The sequence below is a fragment of the Actinia tenebrosa genome, unplaced genomic scaffold, assembly GCF_029948245.1.
Source record: "Actinia tenebrosa isolate PJP-AT-01 unplaced genomic scaffold, QUT_ActTen_1.0 PGA_scaffold6__47_contigs__length_16458017, whole genome shotgun sequence".
Lineage (NCBI taxonomy): Eukaryota > Metazoa > Cnidaria > Anthozoa > Actiniaria > Actiniidae > Actinia > Actinia tenebrosa.
In genome coordinates, this window is record NW_028292583.1 from 9,759,774 (window position 1) to 9,787,089 (window position 27,316).

Sequence of the window (27,316 nt, forward strand, 5' to 3'; positions counted from 1 at the left end):
GCCAATTTCCGATCAGTTTAGCGGCTCTCAGTGTTGGGGTAAAGGGGGGTGCACTCAGTGATGGTGTCATACAGGTACGCTAACATTATCTACCCTTTCCTTCAAAACAAACACATAATCCTGTCCCTTTTAACCACTGCTTTACCCCCCTTACTAGTATCTAGAACATTCTATATTATTTTCTTCTGTGTGCGCTTGGAGACCAGTATTTTTACTGCATCAATCATGTTCTTTTCACGTGATTCCACACTGATTAAATACCGGAGGGGGGGGGGGGGGGGGGGGATGAGATGACTGACGGATTTATTGTGACAGGTTCTTATAATGATCGAACTAACTCAAAAAATAAAATGTCTTCAAGGGAGTCTAAGTGGGTTAAGCAAGAAATTAGAAGATTTCTCAGGTTTTTTTAGCCAGTTTTTCTAGCCTTGTCTCATACATACATCATCAGGCCCCCGGATGAAGCCTACTCGCAGAAGTGCTCTCTCCTTTTGTTTTACAAACAGCAACTTAAGATGTAAGCCTTTTTTAAATAAAATTTCATAAAATGAAACAGGTCATCTGTTTGTCAGTGGACATTCAGTGTATCTTTTAAATTATTTCTATTTCGAAAGCGTTGTCTAGTATTATCAACGTAAACGTCTAACCAGAGTTAAAACATTGAAATTCGCGCACAAGTGGAAACATACGGTACTGTCATTGAAATGGCTTCCCAATGTCTTTAAATTAGCTTCCAGTCATCCAATTTAAGATACGGTATACAGTAAGATTTTATCGTTTCAAACTCTTACGAAAAACTTTTAGGGAATTTTCTGACTTGTCAGACACGTCACGTCATGTGATTTTATACTTCCTGCTGTCTTCTGAGAACTCACTGGTTGACTTAGTTGAATTAGGTACACATGATTGGCCAAGGTAAGCCAATATTGACACTTGAACAGCCCGAGGGTCAAAACGTGTCTTAAAGCATTTTGCAACTAAGCACTTTTTAGTGACATAGCTGTTTGACAACGAATCTTTTTGGACTTGAAACGCTTGGCGATAAACGACGGCCTAAAATAGGTAAGTTGAATCTAAACTCTTTTATTGCAAAAAGTTTTGATCATGGGTTCCCTTTCTTGACTTGGGCTATACAAGTATACAAGGGCCTCGAGACGCAGTGGTCTGGCTATTAGTATTCCTCGCACAGAATCTATTACTCGGTTAAAATTCAGAAGCTTAACGGACATATGTGTGTAGTTGCAATGATAATATACAAATTATTAAAGTAACTCAGTCTTGATCGTAGAGGCCAAAGTTCGTAGCTTACAATCATTTCTCTCTCGCGCTAGTATGTATCTTTACCAATTTTGATTCTCGGCATCGAGCTTCCCGTTTGGGGTGAGGAAATAGTTTAGTGTAGCGCGCAAAATATGAAACAATCAAATTTGGAGACACGTGAAGCCTCATGTCTCCTTTCGCTATGTTAATATAACCTTTGACCAAGAGAACATGAATATTCTCTTGCTATTGACTAATTAAAAATGATTCGAGCCAGAGGAACTGGAACCGACTTTCAATGTTCCTCGTGCCGCCGGTGTCGCCGTCGGTCTGACTTTAGGTTTTCCGTTTGATGCTCGCGCAGACACAGGTAGCCCATTGGTTTCTGTAGTGTCATGTTATAAGGAAATGTATGGGGATTCATCAAAAATTTCAATAAAATCATTGAAACGTGAAATAAAGCCTCGAAATTTTACCCGATCATTGAGAAATAGCACTTCTTTGGCTCTGCGTGGTTATTTTTTGAATTTTGACCGTTTTAAGATTTTTATTTCTTACTGGTGGGGAAAAAAATCTTAAAACGGGCTAAATTCAAAAAATAACCACGCAGAGCCAAAGAAGTGCTATTTCTCAATGATCGGGTAAAATTTCGAGGCTTTCTTTCACGTTTCAATGATTTTATTGAAATTTTTGATGAATCCCCATACATTTCCTTATAACATGACACCACAGAAACCAAGCTTGGGCTAACTGTGGCGCAGATTGCTTTTGACCAATAAAAACACAACACTGATTTTTTTTAGAAAGCAAATTAAAAATATATAAGTTAAAGTTGGGTATTTCCAACAAGTACTTTCTAACTCTTTCAGTGGAATCAATAGAAACTGTGACTGTATGGAGAGGATATTGGCAAAAATGAAGCTGGTTCTTTTTCTTCTTCAAGTTCTAATTTTCGATGGAATTTGCGAGTCAAAGGTTAGTGCAGTACAGGTTGCAAAATGTAACATTTAAAGTGCAAATATCATAAAAAAACAACCTTTTGCCAGATGATTCCTTTCACTTGTTGATTTTCAAATCCAAATGTCCCGTGTTGTCCACTGATTTGGAAGTGCAATAAAAATATGTCTTTCTAGCTGTAAGACGAAACATTATGCAAATTAGCTGTGACGTTGGAAGAGGAGCGCCTGCTGTTTTTCATTTGTCGCCGTCAGCATGTATGGCATCGTGATATAGTATTTACGGTTATTAAAATAGCTGAAAAGCAGTATTGAATATCCTTTTAGTCTCTGATCGTCTACCTCGGATCTTTGTCCAACAAATTTATTTAAAATAGGTGTATATGGAAATAAAACACACCGAAAAAAGTAAAAAAGACGGAATGATCAAAGAGGAAACCAGAAACTGAATGAATCAATCATTTAATGGGCTTCTGTTTGGTTTCGATGTACAAAATAACCTTTAGAGAAAACGGACGTTTAATATAAATGTGATGCACATTTCTGAAAGTGTAAATAGCCTTGTTTTGATGTTTATCAGTACCAGCCTCCCATCAATATTCCACTATATGAATATGGTGATATATCACAGTTTAAGATCCTATGGGACAGTAAACCCGAGTAAACGCTGAATACATTATTCGTAGGAAGATAGGTTGTAAATAGCAGATATTATGGATGCATGCAAATGAGATGCAAATGAGACAACATGCATTGTATTGGCTCTATAGCCTCACTTGTATGATTCTTAAAACAAAAGAATATCGAATTGCGAGCTTAACTGTAATAACAGCTATTCAGTTTTTCAGTCTTATTGCATCTTTAAAAGCAAAGTGTTATTTTTTTCCAGGCTATTCTTACAATTCACAAGTCATGTGGTCGAGATAGTTACACAATATTGCAGAGAAATGGCACCATCATATGTCAACAATGCGTTTATTGTCCACCAGGCCTCGGAACCTCCATTCAATGCGGTTCATTAATAAAGAACGGTGAAAGAAAGCTCGAATGCATAGCCTGCTCAAAAGGGACCTACTCTGATTCCTTTTCACGATCTTCCTGTAAACGTTGCAAACAATGCGAACGAGGATTAGTAGTAAGTCGTAAATGTTCACCGACAACAGATACCCAGTGCATACCAAGAATGTCTCACTGCAAAAAAGGTTTTTACTTCTCAGAAATCGTCTTAGAATGCCTCCCATGTTCTAGTTGCTGTGACGACGGCAAAGATATCAAAATTGATGAATGTGCAACACAGGGATCCCAAAGCAAAAAACTCTGCAGTGTCCATAGTTTTCACCGTTGCTTGAAAAACGTCGATAATGAAAATGCAACTCAAAGCGTTGAAAAACGTCTTCCATACGATTTCCTTCCAACTACATCATTGGTAACGAAGACCGTTAGAAATATATCTGGCATTTCTAACAGAACTCATTCAGGAAATAGAAATAAACAATTAAGAAAAAATGGATTAAAAGAATTGGATGTACTTATTTCGTTAGTAATTGTTTTAATTTCTTTGATTATTCTAATAATATTAGTTTTTACAATCAAAGTAGAAGGAATAACTCAGGAGCGCAATGCTTTCGAATTCCACATACGAGGCTATCGAAAAGAATAGACATTCTTGATAGGTGTAAAAGTGACCAATCAGATGAGCTAGAAGATTGGTCGAAAAATGACGTCAGTAGTAGTAAATATTCATTCACATGCGGTGCTGTCATAAAATACAATCCAGACTGCAAACAAGATCGATACAAGAACCTGATAGTCGAACCTTTGAGCGATAAACATTTGGATAGTAATTTTAAAAGCATCAAGCAAGGGCAAATATTTCTAAGTCCAATATATAGGTTTTATTCTAAAGGAGAGAAATTCGAAGAATTAGTCAAGATAAGCCTGCCTCACAGCGCTCTCTGGAATTCCGAACACAAAAACTGGGATATTGATATCCTCTGCTTGGATGAAAGGAAGGGGATAAAAGAAGCAAAATGGGAAAGAATAACTGATGGTTTGGAAGTAAGTTGGAAAGATGTAAGCTTTCATACTGATACACTGCTTACCTATGCTGTTGTTGGAAAGCCACTGAAAGGAGCGAAGAAGAGAATGCAGTTCGTGTTGTTTACCACGAGTGAGATGATAAGTGACCTGTTTGAAGTGTGTATCCATCTTCTTGATGATGACGAAACTTCATTTCAGGTATGTGGGATCTTTTTGTCTTGTGTGTACTACAAGCTCGATATGCCTTTCATTGCGACTGCTATTGTGGGGTCATGTATTTCCACGTGTCTGCATTAGAAAAACATGAGATTTCTACGGAAACATACAATTTGTCCGCGCAACAAAGGCGCATGGAAAGACGCAAGGAAATTGCGCACCAAAATGCGCAACAAAAGTGGGCAACAAAAGGCACAACATAAGTGCGCAACAAAAGGCGAAACAGGAGGCGCAATTATGAAAGGCAGAAGGAAATTCGCAACAAGAGGCGCATTGAAAGTGACAACAACAGTGACAACAACAATGGCAACGAAAGGCGCAGCGAAAGATACAACGAAAGGAAAAATCTAAGCCATTTTGATATTGCTGTTTTCAGAACGTTTTGAAGGAAAATTCCATAAAGGGCTTTACCATGCTTGGTTCTTTCTACGCTGCATTTGTTGACTGTCACAGCGTAGTTGACATCAACCTAAATGTCGAGGGTTTGTTGGACGGCTGGGAACTGGATGGCCTAAGCCCAAAGGTAATGTATTACTTGCATGCTTTAAAAAAAATTTGGCGACAAAGGCTCTTGGGATCTTCGAGAGATAGTTAAGAGATGGGGAACGTATCTGCGCATGCTCTTAGTCTGTAACACCGCAATCTCATTTCTAAAGGCTGCATTCTCTAAATCAGCCTAAGGAATGTAGTTAAAATTAAATATTTTTTGATAAACATTTGTTAAGAATTATAGTTTGTATTTTCAGGCCATTTCCAGTTCGGTTTGCAAGGAGTCGTACTTCTCCATACCAAGCTTTCAAGCCGCGTTTCGTCGCGTTAAAAGACGTGCTGAGAAATTCAGCTGTAAATTCAAAATCAACGTTGCAGAAAGTGAAATCATCATACCAGCGTTCACTTTTGTGCCTGTGGTATGTCTTTGAATTTGACTTCGTCTTTTCAGTATTGTCATTCTTCATATTCTAATGTCATTCATTTATAACTTATTGCGATTTTGAGCCACCAATACGGGTTTATATTGACGGCTAGTAGTGGAAGAAAATATATTACGTATTGGCCATAGTCGCCAAAATAAAGGAAAAAGCAGGGATTGCGATTCTGATTTCTCTGAGATTCTCACTACCTAACAGTCGTTTCCCTAGCAACGATTTCTGGAAAGTTTGAGAAAATAGACGCCCGACGTTTTTGAAAACTTTGTTTTCATCAACATTCTACTATGTCAGTAATAAATAAAAAATTACATGAAGTTTAAAAGAATCTTATTGCTTGAACTGTTAACAGTATTTTTATTTCCTTTCTTGTTATACTTCATTCCTTACATCCTATAATGGATTGTAAAACATTTCCAGTTACCATATGGCACGCTCAAGTATTCACTAAAGCTTTTCGAGTTTACGAAATAAAGGTTATTATTTAGTGTATAGAATATTTTAACGCAAACCATAATATATAATAATTGATTATACAAGTTCTTTGCAATTTAATTTAATCAAATTTTCTTCGAAGTCACCGGCGTAGCCTTACATGTAAAGAAAAACCATTCGTACAATATTTTTCACTTACCTGTAGCATAAAGTGCAAGATAGTATAGCTTGTAATATCCATTATCCTTGTATCACATCGTCAGGAAATAATTTGGGTCATAAAAGTTGTAAAAGAGGAGAAAATCAACTTTTCTGTCAGAGATGTTGACATTCCTATTTAACCTTTGCATTCACAAGCCAGGCGTGGATACCAAACAAGTGCTATTTCGCAGTCAATCAAATGCTATGAGCCAATCACGTGCGGTAACTTTTAGGAGAATCGCGATGTTCATATGCTTATGTGTTTCTTTTATTCATTTTTTAGGAAGATTTGTGCGTCGTTGTTGATGTTCATGAGCAAGGTGAGTTATTTAAGAGCTGGATGTGAAATATATTTTGTCATTCAGAATTGTTTACCTTCTAGTATTTTGCACTTGCCGAAGGCGCGTTGAAGTAAAGTACGACTATCCGGTGAAGGGTGGGGGGCTGGTAAGAAGCTGGAGAGGAATGCCCTGTACCCCCAGGATATAGATCACGACCTAGACGGAACCCCTCTAAATTCATCAGACTTCAAATGTATCTATAACCCTGCTTGAAACAGCCTCTGAGTTGATCAAAATCAAAGGCACGGCTAACTCACAGGACAAATTGGAACTTAGCGTGTTGGGTTTTGCAGAGGGAATATAACTGGAAAACTCGGGGGGTGGGGGGTGGGAGGACCATTAAATCAAGGAAAACACATAACGAACCGCCGAGTCCAGGAATCGAACCCAAGACTCCAGAGGTGAGAATATCTTTGGATTTTCACCGAGTTAGATCCTGGCTCTGTTATGGCTGCCCCATGCTGCGATAATGTAGCCAAAGCCTAATAAATTACCTCGTGTTGCTTTATAGATCAAGATACTTCTTTCTTAAAAGAGAAGAAAACTCTCTTCAAAGACCTTCATTACGATACAAAGTATGTAGCGGGTCGTATGCTGGATGTGTCCGTCAAGGGACAAGGTACATGGCGTCAGCTGGGACGTCACTTCGGCCTAACTGATGACGTAATAGAGCAGTTCTCTGTGGAGTACAGAACCCTCGAAGGCAGTCCAAGTCGAGCTTTGTTTGAATATCTATCCAGCACTCATCCCAGTATTACTGTCGGGGAGTTTGCAAAGTGTCTGGAGAGCCTGGGACGGGAGGATGTGATGGTGGTATTGTATAAGCATCTTAAGACTAAGAAACCACTGAGCACTGAAATTTAATTTATGAAAATTAACTGAGGCATTTTAGAATTAATTTTAGGCAAAGACACTCATTAAGGGTCATTAGATAGATAAATAGATAGATAGATAGATAAACTTTATTTTATCAGGCCTAGGGTAATTTTCAGCAACTGCGAGGCTGGTATCCAGAGGGGTCTGCATAAGGTGCGTTACCTGAAGACGATGTCAAACTTTAAAGATTTTATTGTGCAGTGATTCCTTCTTTTTAGGAGATGATAAATTGTTGTATCATTTAGATCAGAATCGAAGACGTAAATGCAAAGGCCATCAAGAAATTTGGAATTTTGAAATTTTCGCTAATGCTCATGACCATATGGTAGGGGGACATTTTGGAGTACATAAGACATTTGACAGAATATCTCAAAAATATTGGTGGGAAGGTATGTTTAAAGATGTTGAACATTGGTGCAAATCATGCACTGATCGATTCAGTGCTCGATGAGGAAACCGCCCAGAATAAGTAACGAGCTTTACTGCTTCCATTACCGGTAGAAAGACCATTTGATAGGCCAAGGCTTGTGGTAGACTGCTTAGGGCCTTTTCCAGTATCTCATACTAGGGTAATCGATATATAGTGGTTTTCTGCGATTATTTGACTCGTTGGCCTGAAGCTTTTGCAGTGCCAAGTATATAGCAGCTAGTGAAAATGCACGAATTTTAATAGATGAAATATAGCTAGACATGGCGCACCCAAAGTTTTTATCGGATAGAGGGTCTAACTTAAGTTTGTAAAATGTTTCAAATTAACAAGGTAAATACGTCAAGTTATCACTCCCAAACTGATGGTTTAGTTGAAAGATTTAATTCAACAATTTGTTAGTCGTTATCCATGTATGTGTCTGAAGTTCATAAGGACTGGGATGAATATATACCTCCTCTTGTTTTATTTAGTTATAGAACATGTATTTGCGAGACTATTGATTACTGATTACCTATTGATACTAAAATATTGACATCTGTCCCTATATGTATTTAGCTACGTCACTTTCCAAGCATAGAAGAGAAATGTAGAGGCACTTGAATTAGCACAGAGATTGGCAAGAGAGAATATGCAAAGAGCTCAGCAAAAACATGAGAGTAATGTATGAGTCAATTCCAAAGGTTCCCATCCCCCCCCCCCCCCCCCCCTCGGGCAACCCCCCGGGCATTTGACTTTTTGAAAAAAAATTGGTCAACTTCCCCACCATGCGGGCCAACAAAATGATCAAATGCTCCACCGTTCAGGCTACACGAAGTGGTCAAATGCCCGCCCCCTCCAGTCCGATGAATCTCTAATTTTGCCTAAAAACTACAAAACTGAGCCTGTATACATCCAACAAGTTTCATGCTAAGTACCTTTTGAGATCGTTTTATCATTTATAGCCTTATATAAAGAATTAAATAAAAATTAAATAAGAATCTAGACTTGAAATCTTTGCCGACTTTGGAATTAGCGTAAACATATTTATTGTTTTGGACTCCAAAAACTTATCTTCATCTACTCGTTCTGTACTGTCATCCACCTTGAAAAGTTTCTTTTTAATTCCAAGCTTTTCTTTCCCTGTTTCTCAAAGAAGCAAGGATAAGATTGTATTTTGAAACTAAATTTTTGTACAGTGGCGATTCGATTTCAATGAGATCGTATAAATCAATTCGAAGTTCAACCTTTCTTTTGAAAAGAGTGCACAAAGGAATCCGCCAAAAAAGCTTTTCTATCTTCTCTTGTGCCATCCCAGATTTTAAACAAAGGTATTTGGATTTTTTCTTAGATTCACAGGCGAACAGAGTCCTCTATAAGCACGATCCAAGCGTAAAATTTTGCAATATGCTAATTTATGCAAATATGATAAAAAGTGCCGCTATTTTTAGTCAAAAGTCAAATGCCCGCCCGTTCGGACATATATTCAGCGTCAAATTCCCCACTCTACGGAACTTGACTATGGTCAAATGCCCAGGGTATGCCCGGGGGGGGGGGGGGGGGGGGATGGGAACCTTTGGCATTGACTCATACATAATAGATAAGACGTCACTGAGCAGACAACTACCGCTGGCCGCATTTGTAGTTTACACCAAATTTGTATTCAACACAACCATCAAACAAAAAGGCTACCATGCAGGACTGAAAAAAATGCAAATCTCATCTACGAATAAACACTGTTTGTGACCAAGTGCAGTTAAGTTGAAAAGGGGTGGGGGGGGGGGGGGGGGGAGGGAAGTTCCAGTATGTTTGCTTGAAAAACAGCCGTTTATGTTACAAAGTACCCACGTTATTCTATACATGTAGTGTGCACATGGACTGTGTAAACATGAGGATATTGTGAAAACTCGATCGCGTCCAAGATCTAACGCTAAATATTAACCTGGCTACATGTTCATATTCAACCAATATGATTGACTGATTCATTTATATTTCAACCAATCAGAGTAAAGGTAAGAATTCCCAAGATTACTTTACTCTTAGAGGAAACACCCCTTCCCCATTTCATGTCCGTCTGTCTATTTATGGACACATGGGTGGAACTAGGATTCTGAGTGTGTGTGTGTGGGAGGGGGGGGGGGGGGGGGCAAAGTTGATAACATGCACCTTAAAGTATATAATGTTTAACCATTGAACCAACTAATGGACCTCTTTAGATGGGGCATAATGTTTTTCTATTTAAGACCACGTGTCATTCCATAGCGTATAATTTCTGTGGTTAACGGTTGTGCACGAGAAGACACATGATTATGGAATCTTTACAGTGTTCTCAAGGGCACTACATGTGGTCTGATAAGGGAAAACATTACGTTAAATTTTTTACATTAGCTGTATTCGAGCTCTATTCCAAGCCACAAGGGGGGTTGCACGGGCAACCCGTGACCGCCACTGGGAGGGACGGCAAAAAGGTCCAAAGGCCACCCCTGCGTAGATATTAATGTCAGGGGGACTGGTACCGAACTCGTCTCAATGAATTGAATTGGACTGAACCAAACAACGTTTCATGATTGGCTGACATGTCTACTATATCTAACCAATCAGTTTCAAGTTAACTTGGAAGGCGGCAGTTGATGCCCAGTACAAAAGCTACAAAAATTCAAACATTATCTTTCTCTTGGACTCAATCCGATGGAATATAGACTGCGTGCATCCGAACGAACACGAGCTGTGGTTTGTTTGGTTTTATGATAATATTATTACTAGATCATTATAGGTTAAATCTGATTGAATTTGAGATCTTGCTCGGAAATGCGTTTCTCGGTGTTTTGAGGGGCATTTGCACATATTTATTGCATTAAAGTGCCTATCACCCTTCTGACGATATTCTCAGTATTGATTCTACATGGGGTAAGATGTTGAATAACCCGAAAAAATTACATAGTTTGAGTGCGGCATCTTGAAGTTATAAAGGCTTTTCCACGCCATATGCTAATGCTGTGACGTATGCGGAGTAATCATTTAATATACAAAACACTACTGGTACAGATAAATTAAATTTGAAATACGTCATTGTGTTCCCCATTACTCTTATAGAAATGATTGCAAGTTAGTTTTCCCATAGAAGCCGGTGTTTCGAATTACGAGGAACAACAAATAACCATAAATGCCTTCTCATACGTCACAGCATTAGCATATGACATGAAAAAACCTTCATAACTTCAAGAAGCCGCACTCAAACTACGTAATTTTTTCGGGTTATTCAACATCTTACCCCATGTAGAATCAATACTGAGAATATTGTCAGAAGGGTGATAGGCACTTTAAAGTTATGATTAAAGTAATTTAACATGAGGGCAAAATTATTAGGGCGACTAAAGTCCCCCAGCCCTCCCATCATGCTCCGCGGTTCCTGTACATTTTGAAACGACAACGATCGGTCAGCGTTCATTGTTTCGCGGGCTAAACAAGATGGCGGCCTCCACATGTGGAAAATCCTCGGTTTTCACCCACGTGACTTGGTGCATGACAACGGTTGCTAACCGCCATATTGGTGCACAACATAGTGTAAACAAAAGAGATTCATCACAATCGAGCGACTAAAAGTCAATATTTTCAGCACATTTTCTATAATGGTTCTTTGTTTAATGGTAAATTGTCATACCAGGAGTGTTCGTGATAAGGGAATTTCCCTCTTTCGTGTTCCATCGGTTAGAAAAAGTCAAGGAGAGGAGGCAGAAGAGCTGTCGATTGAACGACGTAGAAAGTGGTTGGCCGCCATTAGTAGGGTTGGGTTATCCGAAGAAATCATCAACAGTGGGAGAATTTGCAGCCGTCACTTCGTTTCTGGAAAACCTGCTGCCAATTGGGATAAGTTTAACGTCGATTGGGTGCCTACATTAAATTTGGGACACAACAAAACAGTAGTAAGTGAGAAAAACTCTGATCTTCAAGCCGCGCGAAGTGAACGTGCAAAAGTGAGAAGGAAGAGACAACAGGAAAGAGCATTGTTCGAGTCAGCTGCAAAGGTAGCGAAACTGGATGAAGAAGGCGCTACAATCGACAATATTTCTTTTGACTCTCCTTCTTTAACTGAGGAAATCAGCCAGATCGCAAATGACCTTCAATCAGCGAGGGATAAATCAAAGTTGCACTGCCAAGATGGCGATTTATTGGACGGGATTACTTCGAAGCTGGAGGAACTTTGTAAGATCACTGACTCTAGCACACAAACAAACGAAGTTAATCCAGAAATGACCGAGTCAAGCACACAAACTGAGGAGTTAGATTATATGTTTTCTCAGCCAAAGAAAGCCCCTTTCGATCGCGAAGATATGCTGGAAGATGGGAAGGTACTATTTTACACTGGATTGCCTTCAGCTACTATTTTACAAGCTGTATATGAACATGTAGCCCCTCATGTGGCAAGAAAGTCGTTGAGCTTAACGAAGTTCCAGGAACTTGTCATGGTCTTGATGAAACTCCGACTTAATGTGCCATACTTGGATCTTGCATACCGTTTTGAAGTGTCTGCACCAACTGTCTCCAGGATATTTTTTACCTGGATAACAATCATGGACATACGACTCTCTCAACTAATATATTGGCCTGAGCGGGATGAACTATGGAGAACAATGCCTCAATGCTTCGAGTTTTCGTTTGGAAAGAAGACAACAGTGATTATTGATTGTTTTGAGGTCTTCATAGAAAGGCCTACCAACCTGCTGGCAAGAGCCCAGACCTTCAGCTCCTACAAACACCACAACACTGTAAAGGTATTAATTGGAATCACTCCACAAGGCACCATTTCCTTTGTATCAAAGGCCTGGGGTGGCAGAACATCTGATAAGCTCCTCACTGAAAACTGTGGTATTTTAAATAAACTTGTGCCTGGTGATCTAGTAATGGCCGACAGGGGATTTACAGTTCATGAAAGTGTGGCATTCAAGAGAGCAGAGCTTGTTATACCAGCATTTACTAAGGGGAAGAGCCAGCTGGACCCCATCGATGTTGAGAACACCCGAGGAATTGCAAATGTCAGAATTCATGTGGAGAGGGTAATCGGTTTGCTGAGGTGCAAGTACACAATTCTGAAAGGGACACTGAGCACTGACTTTCTCATGAGCAATAAGGAACAGGTACCAGTCATTGATATCATTTTAAGGGTGTGTTCTGGTCTTGTTAACCTTTGTCCACCAATCATTCCATTTGACTAGATTATAAACATACTAATTATTACCAAAATTTAAGAATTTGAATTTATTTATAAAGATAAAAATGAAATACCAGGATATTCTTGTATTCAAAATGTCATAATGTATTGGTGACACAAGAAATATTTTTCTGCTTTGTTCCTGTCAGAGTAGCTATTTTATTTTTGGACATTGCTGATGAAAACTAGTGTATCTTAATTGTTTATTATTAATTCTCAAATTTACTACTATTTTGTTGCATTTAAAGCACAATAGAATATAGTGGTCTTTTGTATCACCTATTTCAAAAAAACAGTTGTCACTGCCAAAGGCAATAGTCGATTCGAAGGTGTAATATATGAAAATAAACGCAAATAATCAAAGCCTTTAAAGTTCTTTCAGGCTACAAACAACACTGGATATCTCAAAACTCATTAAAAAAAAACAAAAAAAAAACAAGTGATTGTTGGAACTATGAATAACCTATCACCTTTCTCCTTTAGCGATGACAACCTTTCTTAAATGAAATAGGTGTATAGATATGTTTTTGTGTAATGAATATTCTAGTGGATCGAAACCAACTGTTATTTGCTAAATAGCTACTATGATTATTAACAACTTTGTATTTCTTTCATGGTATTAATGCATTTGCTCTTCTAAAACAACATTACTGTTTCAAATAAAGAGTAGATGATGGCTAGTGAACACTAGCGTGTTCTAAACACATATTCTAAACTGATGGAAACATTGTAATTTTACCAATTTCCAAACACTGAGCCAGATGTGGGCGCATTTTGGGTATGTCAAATGTAAAGTCTCGTGGGCTGAAACCATAAACCAGACACGTAGCAAATGCTATGGCAAAGATTCCACAGTCACTCCCATTCAGTTGTTGCTGGACTGTTACATTTTCTATGCCTACATAGCTGTCTGCCATTAAACTCTCTACCTGTTCTTCAACCTCTTTGGCAATGATATCGTGGTAGAGACTATCATAAAGGTTGACCATGCCTGGTCTACATCCAATAGAGCTTATACAGACCCAGTGCATATGTCCTGTATGTAATATTTGAACAAATTCTGAAGTGACAACATCAAAGTTCCTAATGGGGCCAAGGGTTGTTTTTTGAAAGCTCTCTATCAGAGGATTGACTTTCTGTAGATGTACTTGTGCTTTCTGAATTATTGTACAGTCCAGCCATCCAGTAGGTGAATTAATGATGTCAAAATGACTGTCATTGAGGCTACCAAGGGAAGCCCTCTTGTCTAAAACCCCTTTAGTCACTTGTGTTATTTTGACATCCGATTCATCATCACTGGAATCAATAATTGATGAATAACTAGTAGATACAGCACTAGCATTATTACCAATGATTGTACTTTCCTTTTTGTCCAATTTAGCTGCTTGCATTTGTGGAATACTGTTTTCACATTTTAATTGGCTTGTTGATGCAGCACTAACAGTGTTGGCTTTTGAAGAAGAAGAACAAGTGGTAGGACCAATAGAACTAGATGCAGTTACTTTGGCTGCTTGAGACACCTTGCAATTGCTGCACACCCACGTAGTTTGACTATTGTTAGGCATTCTTTTATAGTCCAGACACTGGAGATGGAAAAACTTTCCATTTTGGCAATTTTCACTGTGACATTTGAGAAGCCTTTCATTCATCATTGGTGATGAGCCACATACACAAATACTGTCCAGTTTCAAAGCTTGATCATTATGTGTGCACTTAGTAGAACTTGGCTTTGATGCTTTTCTTGGCTTTTTGCATTGAAATTCTGCTAGCAAGCGGCAGTTAGGACAGTACCAAACATCAGGGACTGAATCTGATAAATGCAAACATGTCTGGTGAAATTCCTTTATTAGGCACTTTGGGTTACTGCAGTGAATAGTTCTTCCTTGAGAAGGCATTCCACAGTAACAAATACCAGAGGACTTGTTTGCTGGTTTTATTTCAGGTAAGTGCTGTTTTCTTGTATACCATCGAGCAAGAATCTCAGGTAGTATGCATGTCTGCCATACTTTTGTAACTTTGGGAACGATAGCTTCCCAGTGACTTGTTTCTGGGAGAATTCTTTCAATGAAGACTTGAGGTTTGTTTTCGCTGAATGCACACACGACAAAGTCACAAAATTGGCGACCAGTTATAGACAATTGTTGCTGCACTTGGTAATAATACTGGTGCTTTCTCTTTAGTCGAAATATTCCATTCACTTTCTCTAGGCAAGAACTTTTCTTAAGCACATAACTTTCAAAGTCCCAGTTTTCAATAATGTAAGGGCACTTTACTTCTCCACACCCATCACCACAACAGGAGCAGGAACAGAGGAAATCAGGTGTTGCATGCATCCAGGGATGTTGCTTATCAATGAAAACTCCACACTTTATCAGTACAAAATCTTTGTGGTTTGCAGACATGAGATGGTTGTAAGTCTCTATGGCTTTGCCTTCATTTTTGATTCCATGATTGATTGCTTTAGATTGCACACTAAACAACTGTGGATAGCAAATGTTTTTAATAAGTGAGATAGATGGTTGGTCAGGATTTGTATTGGCAACAGAATAACTCATTGAAGCCCCAACACGACCAGCTCTATGTTTAAAAAACGCAGTTCCTTTTGATTGATCCCTTGTTTCCTGTTCTATTAATTCTATCTCGGAATCAGAAAGAGATAGTTCGACTTTGCAGCACTTTTGTAGCAGCTCTGGGTAGTTCAGCTTCAGATTCTCATGATTGTAAAGGGATGGTATCGTTAAAACACGCCGACTTTTTAGTACAAATTGATCAGCATAAGGAGCCACTAGAGAAAGAATGACAGGCTTTTTTTGGCTCTCATTTAGTTTTGCAAAGAAGGTTTTCATATCCGTTTCTGTAGGGGTGACATTTGGGACGGACTTCGTTTTCCCTACCGGAGTGCTAGTCGAAGGTTGTACACCATCAATTTTAACGTCTAATTCATCTTTCAACTTTCGAGCTGATTTAAAATTGATGTCTTCAACTTGAGCGTACGGTACTTCGTTTACGTAAGTTGGGAGTAGCCACGTACATTTCACTTCTGTGCAGGCCAACTTTCCATGTATACGATTCCACGCCTCAATATAGAACAGTACGCTCCCTACATGAGAGCAGCACTCTGCTAGACCTGCTTTGCAACCAAGGCAGTGGGCAGATATTATCGTTCCTTCTCCATTAGCGATAATCCAAATTGGTATTGGCGGTTCATTCATTCGCTGCGAATGACGAACTTTTCCTAACACCACGAACTTATTTCCAATGGCTTTTCCTTGAACGCTCGTTATGAAGCCCGATACCATTTGATTGTAACTCTCTAGACTCTTGAAAGCCTTGAACTGCCTTAAAGTATAGAAGCTGGTTTCCAGCACAAGATAAGAGAGAAGATCGGTGGCTTCGATCGGTGGCAGACATTCTGCATCTAACTTCTCGCCTTGTAAACACGCGGGGTCGACTCCAATACCTTCGATTTTTTTTAAATATCTCGTTCGAATGTGATTTTCAAGCTTTTTGGCGTATTCAGATAAGACAATTGAAGAGGTATCTTCAATTCTTTTCTGTTCTTGGGTTTCGTTTTTTGAAATATCGACGAGTAAATCCTCGGACATCGCATAATTCGAATCAAAACATAAGCGCACGTGTGTGATTTGACATATGCTAATGAGCTTCCTGTGCACCAATATGGCGGACACTAAGTTTTAATCCGCTCGTGACGTCACGTGAAAACCGAGAATTCCTTTGCGCTTTTCTTTAACAATCCCTTCATAAAATGGCGTTAATTGATTCAAATTCTCATACCGGTCCTGCGCTAATAGTAGGAGATGGTAATTTCTCGTTTTCGGCCTGTTTAGCTGAATTTCTTTGTTAAATTTGATTGATTTCGGGTTGTTTTGAAAGTTGATTGGTCTTTACCTGTGGTTGAATCGTAAATAATGAAATGAGCGTGATTAGTGACGGTGGTAATAACAATCAAGGCTGGGTCATACTTGTTCATTTCGATCGCCTTGTAATGGAAATATTTAGGATTAATGACATATTATGTCAAGGATGTTGTGGTCACAACAGAAACTCTTCATACAACAGTTCTGGACACATGGCGAGGTATTGTGAAAAATACTTTATTAATATCTAATAATGTATTACAATAGAATTTAAATGACAATTTTCATGAGAAGTTAGAAGAGTTTAAAACAACAAATTTCAAGTATTCAGGCAAAGGTTTCGCTCAAATGTAAGTTTAAGGAGGCTGGAAATTGTTTTGTGTCTTCACATACACTCACAATTATGAGATAAAAAAAATAAATATGGCTATAATATAAAGTAAATTAAGCAAGTAAACCCAGAAAGCCTAAGACTGCAAACCAAAGATCACAATGAACATGAAAAAATGACATAAGATGTTGCTATGACAACATCAGAACCCTTGTTATGCTATCATAAATGTTCATTTAAAAAATCATAACTCAGTAACCAAACAGTGAATTTTTTTTAAAACCAGAATATTTAAACTTTGTATCCTAATCTTCTATTCGACGTAAAAAGAAAAAATCCTGTAGGAGGGAATTAGCAAAAATCAATCACATTTGTTTGAAATATTTCCCTCTTACAGAATTTAAAAAATTTTTTAAAACGCAAGATAGAAACACCTTTGCCTGTTGCTATTTATGACATTGAACAAGTTAAATGTATTAAGTTGTTGGGCCTATTCCATCTATCCACCTATTTCCATGGTGGGATTCTTCCAATTTGATCATTTATTAACCAAGGCTGGTAAACGAATGTACATTTTGCGTATTTGCAAAAGTTACGGTTATTCTTTAGATCATCTCCATCGTCTTTTTTATGTTTTGATCATGTCTGTTTTTAGATATGGTATCTCAGTATGGGGTTCAGCGAGTTATCATAAATTTATGAGTCTTATTGATAGACTTCAAAAGAGAGCTGTGAAAATTGGATGATATAAAGCATGTTACTCCACCACAAAATCTTTTACATGATTCTGATATGCAGCTCTGGAAAGTCGTTGTTCCTTCAGATAGTCGTTTGAGTGATTTATTACCGCCTAGGAAAACTAGAGACATGGGGCATCCGTACATTTTACTGCATATTACGAACTGAGCATTTTAAAAGACGTTTTATTAATAGATGTCTTAATAGTAATTTATTTGTTTCTATTAGTATTATTTTATCTTTATTATATTATCTATTGTAATCATTGACGTATGTTCTTTGAAAATAAATTTTCTATTCAATTTTTACGGCCTAGTGTCCTCGTTTGGTTCAGTTCAATTTTGTAGTTCTTGTATTACTCTATTCCTTCTAATCCTTGTATTTCTCGTATTTCTCGTAATATCACAAGTCAAATAAAAGTGAAAAAGACTATTCAGGTTTGCAAAGATAAAAGAACTTTTTAGGGGACATCTTCACAAGATGGCATCTATTTTGTCACCTAAACAGTCTCAAAATGTACTGCAAATCCAACTTAACCAAACTTTTTACTCAATTCTCATTCTCAGACCTAAAAGTGATCAAACAATATGTCCAGCGAGAATAGGCCCTTTGCAGCTAAGCAATCACGATTAATTCATTGAGAGCAAATGAATGAACATCTTGATTCCCATGGGTGAAATTTACTGGGGTGCAAACTTACTTTCTACAACCTGTTTCGAGAGATCGTAATAAAACTACATTTTGTAACACTGGATACACATGTTTTCATTCAGTTCTTTACAAGTAGCTAAAAAGAATCACCAATTTAATATAAAAACAAAAATTTTGCATTCCAGTACAGACACGTGACCGCTAATTGCAAAGGGCCTATTGGAACTTGTCTGGTCAAATTTTTGCCATGCTGGTTAATACTACTGGTAACTTTGAGCCAGAAACAAGGTATGACTTAGCCAACATGACCAGTGACTGACCAGCTGTTATTATTATAACCTGATTCAATATGTAATATATACAATATGAGTGGCCGTATGGTATCAGATATACAACCTCCTCCGGCCACAGACAATGATTTCTATTGTGTTTTCCTCATGAATTATTCATGAGTTTGATAAGTTCTGAAGGTAGAGTGAAAATGTCACTTTTTAACCTTCCTATCCCATTTCATCCCATTCAGCCTATTCCCACTCATTTACATTCAGGACATCTCTTTCTGGCTGACACCTGATTCAACAGAGGAAAAGTTCTTCAACGTCATTCATGATGTCACCCAGAACTGTGTATGTGATGTATGGTTGAGAGACCGCTACGTGGACCTGAATAGAGTGAGGTATGGATATCGTATGTTGTATAGTAGGCGTGATGGACCTTTGACATATTTATAAACTGTAGAATTACAGAACCTACTTAGAAGAATGCTTATTAGCTTCGACTTTAATTTGAACTAAAAGTTTCTAAACTTTACCCCACGAAACAATTTAAATAATAATAATAGTAATACTTTTACCCATGTTTTCTATTTTATTCATTTTTATCCAATTTTATGAAAGAGATACAAAACTTGCTTGCTTTGCTCTAAAAGCAGTGTTGATCAAAGTGTTATCAGGCTTAAAGCCACAAGGATTAAATGAGTGGTTTTAGACCAGATAAAACACAATCTTCAAGCATATTGAACAGTTAAAAAGTTAATGAACAATATTCATTACCCTTGGTTGAATTAGAGCAGTCATACACATTTGCGAACATGAACTTTTATACTCAATCAATATTTTATTTCATCACTGCCATGCACAGTGAGTCTAAAAAGACTCCTAGAAGTTAAAGACAGCATGCCAATTTCAAAACAAGGTCACTAGTCAACAAAATTTGTTAATGTTTGTGTGCAACAAGTGACCATAATTATTTTAAGAGACTGTCATAAACATGTGAACTCTGAGCCTGCGAGCTGCACCCTCAAATCTGGTTTTTAGCTGCCGCCAGTCAAAAATATGAAAGGAACTGACTGATTAGGTTTGATTGAGGGCAGTGGAAAACCAAATTTCAACATAAAGTTTGCAGACACAGAGTTTGCATGTTTTTAAAAAATTTCAGTAAAGTTTTCATATTTAAACTTACAGTAGATGCATCTTTATCTCTGATAAAGTCATCCTCATTAGTATTCTTTAAATAAAGACATTTGCCTTTAGTTTGTATAAAGATCATATTTCAAACATAATAATGAAGATGGCTTTATTGGGTTCAAAGGTCCATGCATGTGATGTGTATTGTCACTTCAATAGCCCACTTCGCTTGTCACACGCGAAGGTTTCAATATGAGGCTACATGAATATATCAGTGATTTACAATATAGTAGAAATGAAAATTAATATGATTCATGTAGCCTCGTACTAAAACATTAATGTGTTACAAATGAAACATATCTTGGAAGTGGGCTATACTCCAGTTTCGAGTCCTCTGTTGCACAGGGTTAGCCTTGATTTTGTGCAGAATATTCACGTGTTCCAATGAAGGTCTGTTGAGTTTCAAAGTGTTTGTATTGTTGAAGTTGTGCATTCTTTACTTTACCGTTGGTATTTGTGAATATACTGTTTTGAGGTTAACCCTGTGTAAATGAGTCTGTAATCAAGTAGGAAAATGGTAATTTGAAACTTGAAAATGGTCTATTGTGTAGTTACTATAAACATAGTATTAAAATTATATACAAACTCTACTTTTTTAGTAGATACTTATTACGTCCTCGGCAACTGTGCCGTGGTCTTTTAACCAGACTGATATTTCTCTCAAGCATTGAAAACTTTTCTCTGTAGCTAGCAGTACTTTCTTCTTTGGATTCTCGTTAGTTTTCATTCGGGGACCAGAAATACCTTAAATGAAAATCCCAAGTATTTATTTAATGTGTAAATGATTTGTGTAACCAAAAAATCTATTTTTTCCATGATCTCTCACCAAATATCACGTGGATGTGGATTGAAAAGACCATAATTCAGCTAAAAAAGTTCTTACCTGAAGAGAAAGCAACTAAAAATGTCTAATGAAGCAGCTGTAAGTAAGGAAGCTGTGGAATGGCAGCTGGTGGCATCTCAAAGCCTGGCAATTTTGACCATCATGCCCGGCCTCAACATCATCTGGCCTCACCAGTTGTCAGGTGGAAAAAATGCACTAGAAATCCAAGTAAATAAAGAAATAAATAATCCCCTTTTTTTAAAAGTGGAAAACAACTTTTTTAGATATCATACTGGTTTCCAATAAAAACACTTTTACTGGCACACTTTACCACTATACATTATAATAATATTCTATGCATACAACTCTCGACTCACCAGAGAACCTGGAGAAAACTCCTCATGGCACAGGAGAGAACAACACATCAAACACACTCTACTCATGTGTTGGGCATACAGGGCTGGAGCCACGGACCCCCAGCTCCTGCCCTTTCCAACATCTAAAAACACAAACAGAAAGAATTAAATTGGCTAGGCAATACGAAATTGAAAAAAATACCTCTTTATAATTATTTTTTCCCCCTTTCTTGTCATAAGTACAAACTGCAGTGATTGTTGCTTTGCACTTATCTCCACTCACCAATGTGTTTGTAATTGCACAAAAGGAGGATCAGCATCAACAGCATAGCTTGAATGTTTCATCAACTACAGTAGTTGTGGGCTGGCAACAACCAGTTGTCATTGATTGAGTGCTGTAGTGTCTGCAAGGAGGAAGCGGGAAGACATGTGCTTCTTGTTGAGATTAAAATCCATGCCTTCTATTTCTTGAAGTTGCTGTTTTTGGCTTGCCTTGTTTGCAGCTCACTTTACTAGCTCTAAACTTGCTTTGTTATAATGATGAAGTAATCATCTGCCTGTACTGGGTTTTTGAACTAACCTAATCTGTTAGATCCTCTTTTTAGGGACCAGTTGTAAAAGCCTCAAAGAGGGGTTTTACACACTTCCAGTAATCTATATCTCCAAAACAGAATTTGTAGGTGTCAGCGAGTACACCACATAGTACATTAACCATTGGTGACAGATTTGTTTTGCAAAGGAAAATATAGAAAATTGCATAGTGCAAAAAGGCCCATGTAAATATCTAACAACAACTAAAGTACTGATTAATTAACATTTTCACTGTTTCATTAAAACAACATATTACTTAACCATGATGCTGATAGATGAGGCGGTAAGCCGTGTGGGATGGGCTCAGAAATCAGATAAGAACATGCATAATAGGTAAATTACGAGCTCTGTATGAAACAACTGAAGAAGAGGGCCAAATATTTGGGCCTTTCACAACTTCAAGTCACATAAAAAATGAGCCAGCTCAACTAGAAACAAAATGATACTGATACTAAGGTGTTATACACGATGATTTGCAATGATGATTTTTCACACAATGTTGCTTGAAAAATTTTTCTTGGGTAACATGACCTAGGGTTCCAATTTTTAAATGATATTTTGTTGCTGCAACACGTTGCAGGTTTTTGAATGACCTTCTAAAGCTTATTAATAATTCATGAAGACAAAACTAAAAACTCACTAGCGAGAAGGGGGTTTGGAAATGTGATCTTAATTAGCATAAAATTTGGGCAACTTATGCTTAAATTTAATTTCTCCAAGAATTATTAATAGTTTGAGAAGCCATATCAAGCACATGAAAGAGTTTTTCATCCTCTATCCAAACACTTCCAAGTTGGTTAAAAAAAATTTGGCTCCACATCATTTTTTTAAATTACTTCTCACTGTTTGGAAATTGGTTGTGAAACACTCTCTTTGTTTGCCACCAATTTGTGCATGCGCCAAGTTAGGTGTGACCAACTTTTGAATGGAACAATGTTGTGTTTGCCAAATAATCATCTTGTGTAACACTACCTCCAGTTTAATATAAAAGTGATTATATTTTTATTATAAGAAATAAAAGTTAAGCACTGTAAAGGGACTAATTCTCATGGTTGATTTTTTCAGTTTATAATTATTACTATCTTTTTCCCCTGCAAGGTGCTCAAAAGAAATCTTGAGATTTCACTTTAACACACACTTTAAGTATATTGAAACAGGGTTGCACAGGGGAAGGGCATCACATTCCACACATCGATATTTCTAAAATTTATGGGGCACATATAGTTTTAAGGCATATTAACAAATCACTAATTTTAACAGAACTTTAAGGTAGCTGGACCCCCTCACGCTTGACCGCTACCTACCACTTTTGGAACGCTGGTGCATAAATGTGTTTTATCCGATTGCACATCTTTTTTGCACATAAGTCACATAAAGATTGAATTAATGTTTGATGCAGTTTTTAATGAGATCGGGCGTCTGAAATCCACTGTTTAGTTTTGAAGTAGATTATGCACTCTATTTAAATAATCTCAAATGTCTCATAATTAGCTAGGTAGATTTTTTCAAAAATCCCTACAAATGGAGGCATCCAGTATATAATTATGTGGTACGAAGCATTTTAGTGTTGAACGCTTGCAAGGCTAAAATTATTTTCTAAACGAAAACAAATATTTCATCATAATCACGTGTTATGACGTCCGATTTCACTAAAAATTGCATCAAATATTAATTCAATCTTAATGTGACTTGTGTGCAAAAAAGATTTGCAATCGGATAAAACACATTTATGTACCATCGTTCCAAAAGTGGAAGGTAGCGGTCAAGCGTGAGGGGGTCCAGCCACCTTAACTGAAAATTTTAACTTTTCATGAAATCGAAACAATCATTGACATATCATTAACTTTTTAAGAGAGGAATGATAAACACAGTTAATCTGGAATTCAAGCTCAACATTTTGATATTTTGCGTATAATGCGTAACACATAACCCCTGTGCCATCCTGTCGAAAGGAGGATTATTTTTGGTGTATGATTAATTGTCATTGCACAAAATATCTGCCAGTTCTAAATTTTGAGGCAGTTGTGTATCATGAAGGCAAGTGATAAACTGTGGTAAAACATCACCAGACATAAAGAGATGACGAAGCAATTTTCCAATTAAATCATTCCTGGTAAGGTTTTCCACTTGAAAATCACTGCTAAGTACTTCCCGTTGGATAAGTAATTCTATCACCTGTTGTTCGCCCCCCATTTTAGCCAAAACATTTTCTTCGTTTTTCTCAAGGTTTTCCCTATCTTTCTTTGGCATCTTGTTCTCTAAAATGTAAAAAAAAAAACAGTCATGTTCTTAACATGTATTTTTTTAGGAAAATTGTGCAAAACGTGTTTTAACAATTTGCTTATTTTTACCTGTTGAAGATGTATCCATGTTATGAAACTACAAGAAAAATGATACAAAGTTATTAGTAATAATTTTGTTATTAAGAGGCATAAAATCCATTTTCGTATCATGTAAATAGTGGCAGAGCTGTAGCCTCACATCTCTGTGGTCACTGATTGATCTGAATCATGATTTTGGTTCAAAAATTATTTTTTATACTCATCTAATACTTACACAGACTGCGAAGGACCTTTCTTCATTCCAATTTTTTCTCCCATTTCTGCCCAAAGTTGTTATGTCTATTTGGGCAATGGTTGGTGTCCTTAATGAAATGTTGTTGCAAATCAAATGAAATTCAAAGCAGGACTGGAAGAAATCTTGAGAGTTGAGTCTCATGTCTTGTGAGCTACCACAGTTTTTGCATTCTAAAGCTAGAAGTTTTTCAATGGGCAAAAAATCCTGAGCAAATAATAATGAGATTGATTAATTTAAGGCTTTAAGAATTTCATGATGCATAATCATCAAATATTATTCCAGCTTACTTCGGAATCTATTTCGCAAAAGCAATTAGTGTCATCAACAGTACTTATGACAAACTTGCAATGTGCACAATTTTTGCACTTGGTTAATATCCTGTAAAGATCGTTATCATGATCAGAAGCGTAGGTGAAATTAACTTGTATGCCATGGTTAAGTCTTTCCTCTTGTTGCATCAGCTTATGGAGCACCTGAAATGAAAATATGAAATGAAAATATATTTGTTTAATTTTAATACCCCCAAGTATTATCAACATAGCTGTTTGAATTTTTGGGGTTGCCATTACCACTGGGCCACTTCTCGTTAACATATAAATTTGTTGCATAAGTTGCTTGATATACTGTGCAGATCACCTCAATTAGATACATTATTACTGCAGTACAAGTATATAGTCTATATATATTCTCATATACATATATAAATTGTAATGAAAGTGATGTAATTATAGATTGACATGCATCATGGACAGTAAAAAAGAAGAAAAACATAGTAAAAAAGGTACTATAATTTTCCCCCCAAATCCATATGAAAACCCGAAAACCCGTATGAATCAATTACATTTTGGTGACGAAAGCAAACTTTTTTGGGGCATGTGTCCCCATACCACCCTTCCCTACACTAGTGCTTGGGTGTTTACTAGTCAAAGAGAAAGAGAATCAATTATCAGGTGGATCTGGGAAAGTTCAGTAATCAGAAACCCCGGGGGGGGGGGGGGTAATCCCATATATGGACTATATGGGATGATCCGCTGAACAGGGTATGGTTTTTCAAGCTTCTTGTCATAAACAGGGTATGCAATTTCACTCAAGTTCCAAGTTCTTCCTGAGTGTCCTGTCATATTCAGGGTTTTCTACTTTCGTATTGACCGAAACTGGTTATTATGGTCATAAAAAACGATACGCGAGATGACATGATATATTGAAAAGGAACTCAGTGCAATAAATTATATCTTTTGTCATGAACAGGGTCTACAAATTTGAGTTTTTTTGTCATAAACAGGGTACCCCCTTTCAGAATCCCAGCGGAACACCCCTACCAAAATTCTGGCGGAGTACCCCCCCCCCCCCCTCCCCCGGTCAGAAACCCCCACAAATTTCAAACCACAAGCTCTGCTGCTTATGTGGAGTAAGTGGATAACAGAATTACACACATGCAGGAATAAAATTCTTAGTTTATGTTCCCAACTAATTTTTTTAAATTATATTTATTTATTTTTGGTTATATAATAAACCAGATCAAATTTCTATTACCCTTGCAAACTCCTCTTCAGTGTGGGCTTTTATTATGTAGCCCCTGTACTTCTGCATGAGCTTTGTCAGCTCTTTAGTGTTCGTAAAAGGACGAAGTAGTGGTTGTACTGCTTCTCTTTTTTCTCTGCAACAAGAATTATTTGTTTCAAGCAAAACATTGTTAACTTCAAATTCACATATTATTTTATAGAAACCTTTATGTTAATATCGCATATCAGTTCAGATTATGTGCACACTAAACATTGTTTCTCAAAGTAAACAGTCACATAATTATATATCATGAAGTCAGAATCAATTAAATATACTTGTATTTAGTTGATTTCAAGTTATAGCGGGCTCATGACTTGTGGAATAATCTACCGCATATAGTTAAGGATTCTAAATCCATACAGCACTTTAAAAACGAAATTGAAAAACATTTATGAATTTATGGCATTGGATTCATAACCCAGCAATCATAAAACAGTATTTTAGTTTAGTTTTTATAGATAGAATTATTGATATATAGTCATCACAGTTCGTGCTACATTTTCATTTCAAAATTCAAGGACTTTTTAAGCACTTTTTAAGTACAAAAATTTGATTTTCAAGGACAAAGGCTTTTGTATTAGGATGTGATTCAATGTTACAGTGCAGCTTTAATTCAGCCGGGGCCACGTCCACCAATAAGAACGATCATGACATGCAACCAACCAATAACAAGCAACCAGAAACTCTTCAATCAATTTTAATCATATTATTTGAAAAGGAAGGTTAGAAATAGCATTAAGTTTGCATTAAATCAGGAGTGTTACCAGGAGTTTTGGTGCATTCCCCCTATTTTCAAGGGCTTTCAAGGCCCTTAAAAACATGTTTTCAATTCAAGGACTTTTCAGGATTTCAAGGCTAGTTTTCTACTGATGTTTGACTGTGTTTGAAACTTTTACGTTACAGTATGTGTATATTTGTACTTAGAGGCCTGAAACTGGCCTACAAAACCATCCAGGGTGAAAATCTGAGAGAATACCACACAACACAATGCACTATAGTCAATCAAAACAGCCCAAACCAGGAATATGAAAAGGTGGATGATCAACATGGCAAACCAGGATTGCATTTATTCATAAATTCATGAAGAGCGTTTCAAGTGATGTCCACAGCGTCATGTTTGCGTATCAAACAATCATTTTCTATCCTCGGGGGAATTAAACTTCATTTTCATACAAAAAACTGTGCAGAGCCTTTCTATGTTTGGCTGCACCAAGTATGGGTGCCCTGTCACATGAGTAAAATGCTCTATAAATTTGTATGTTACCATCATCACTCTCTGTTTACGTTATACTCTCCTGAATCACCCACTTCTGGGAGGCTCCATTTAGATCCCTGCTGCCTCATCATCTAGTTCATGGATTATTCATATCTAAACAAAGAAATTAATGAGAAATCACTTTCTTCCCTACTTAAACTCTCATAGTCTTGAGTATTCAGACCTGCGAGGGGCATGGGGAAGGGGAGAAAGAGGCTCTT

General features: G+C 37.3%; 3 protein-coding genes, 1 long non-coding RNA gene and 1 pseudogene across 5 annotated transcripts; 2 read left to right on the plus strand and 3 right to left on the minus strand.

Moving 5' to 3' along the window:
• The first annotated feature begins 938 nt into the window (after positions 1-938).
• On the plus strand, positions 939-9,407 carry LOC148906013 (uncharacterized; annotated as a pseudogene). Its single transcript, XR_016121573.1, has 7 exons — positions 939-1,062; positions 2,130-2,235; positions 3,106-4,454; positions 4,849-4,995; positions 5,219-5,380; positions 6,318-6,354; positions 6,887-9,407. The product of XR_016121573.1 is annotated as an uncharacterized LOC148906013 (transcript).
• Positions 9,408-11,157: 1,750 nt separating this feature from the next.
• Positions 11,158-13,581, plus strand: LOC148906014 (uncharacterized). The gene has a single exon (XM_089038748.1). It carries the CDS (start codon positions 11,287-11,289, stop codon positions 12,868-12,870), a length of 1,584 nt encoding a protein of 527 aa, XP_088894874.1. The 5' UTR covers positions 11,158-11,286; the 3' UTR covers positions 12,871-13,581.
• Positions 12,899-16,602, minus strand: LOC116304772 (uncharacterized). Its single transcript, XM_089038747.1, has one exon. The coding sequence runs from the start codon at positions 16,469-16,471 to the stop codon at positions 13,577-13,579; it is 2,895 nt and encodes a 964-aa protein (XP_088894873.1). The 5' UTR covers positions 16,472-16,602; the 3' UTR covers positions 12,899-13,576.
• Positions 16,603-17,978: 1,376 nt separating this feature from the next.
• LOC116296248 (uncharacterized) lies at positions 17,979-22,551 on the minus strand. Its single transcript, XR_004197108.2, has 4 exons — positions 21,393-22,551; positions 21,131-21,252; positions 20,814-20,969; positions 17,979-20,674 (listed from the first exon to the last, which is right to left on the minus strand). It is a non-coding gene; the product is annotated as an uncharacterized LOC116296248 (long non-coding RNA).
• Positions 22,552-23,421: 870 nt separating this feature from the next.
• LOC148906015 (uncharacterized) lies at positions 23,422-27,164 on the minus strand. Its single transcript, XM_089039368.1, has 6 exons — positions 27,149-27,164; positions 25,811-26,004; positions 24,565-24,750; positions 24,257-24,481; positions 24,052-24,079; positions 23,422-23,958 (listed from the first exon to the last, which is right to left on the minus strand). Exons 1-6 carry the CDS (start codon positions 27,162-27,164, stop codon positions 23,675-23,677), a joined length of 933 nt encoding a protein of 310 aa, XP_088895494.1. The 3' UTR covers positions 23,422-23,674.
• Between the last annotated feature and the right edge of the window lie 152 nt (positions 27,165-27,316).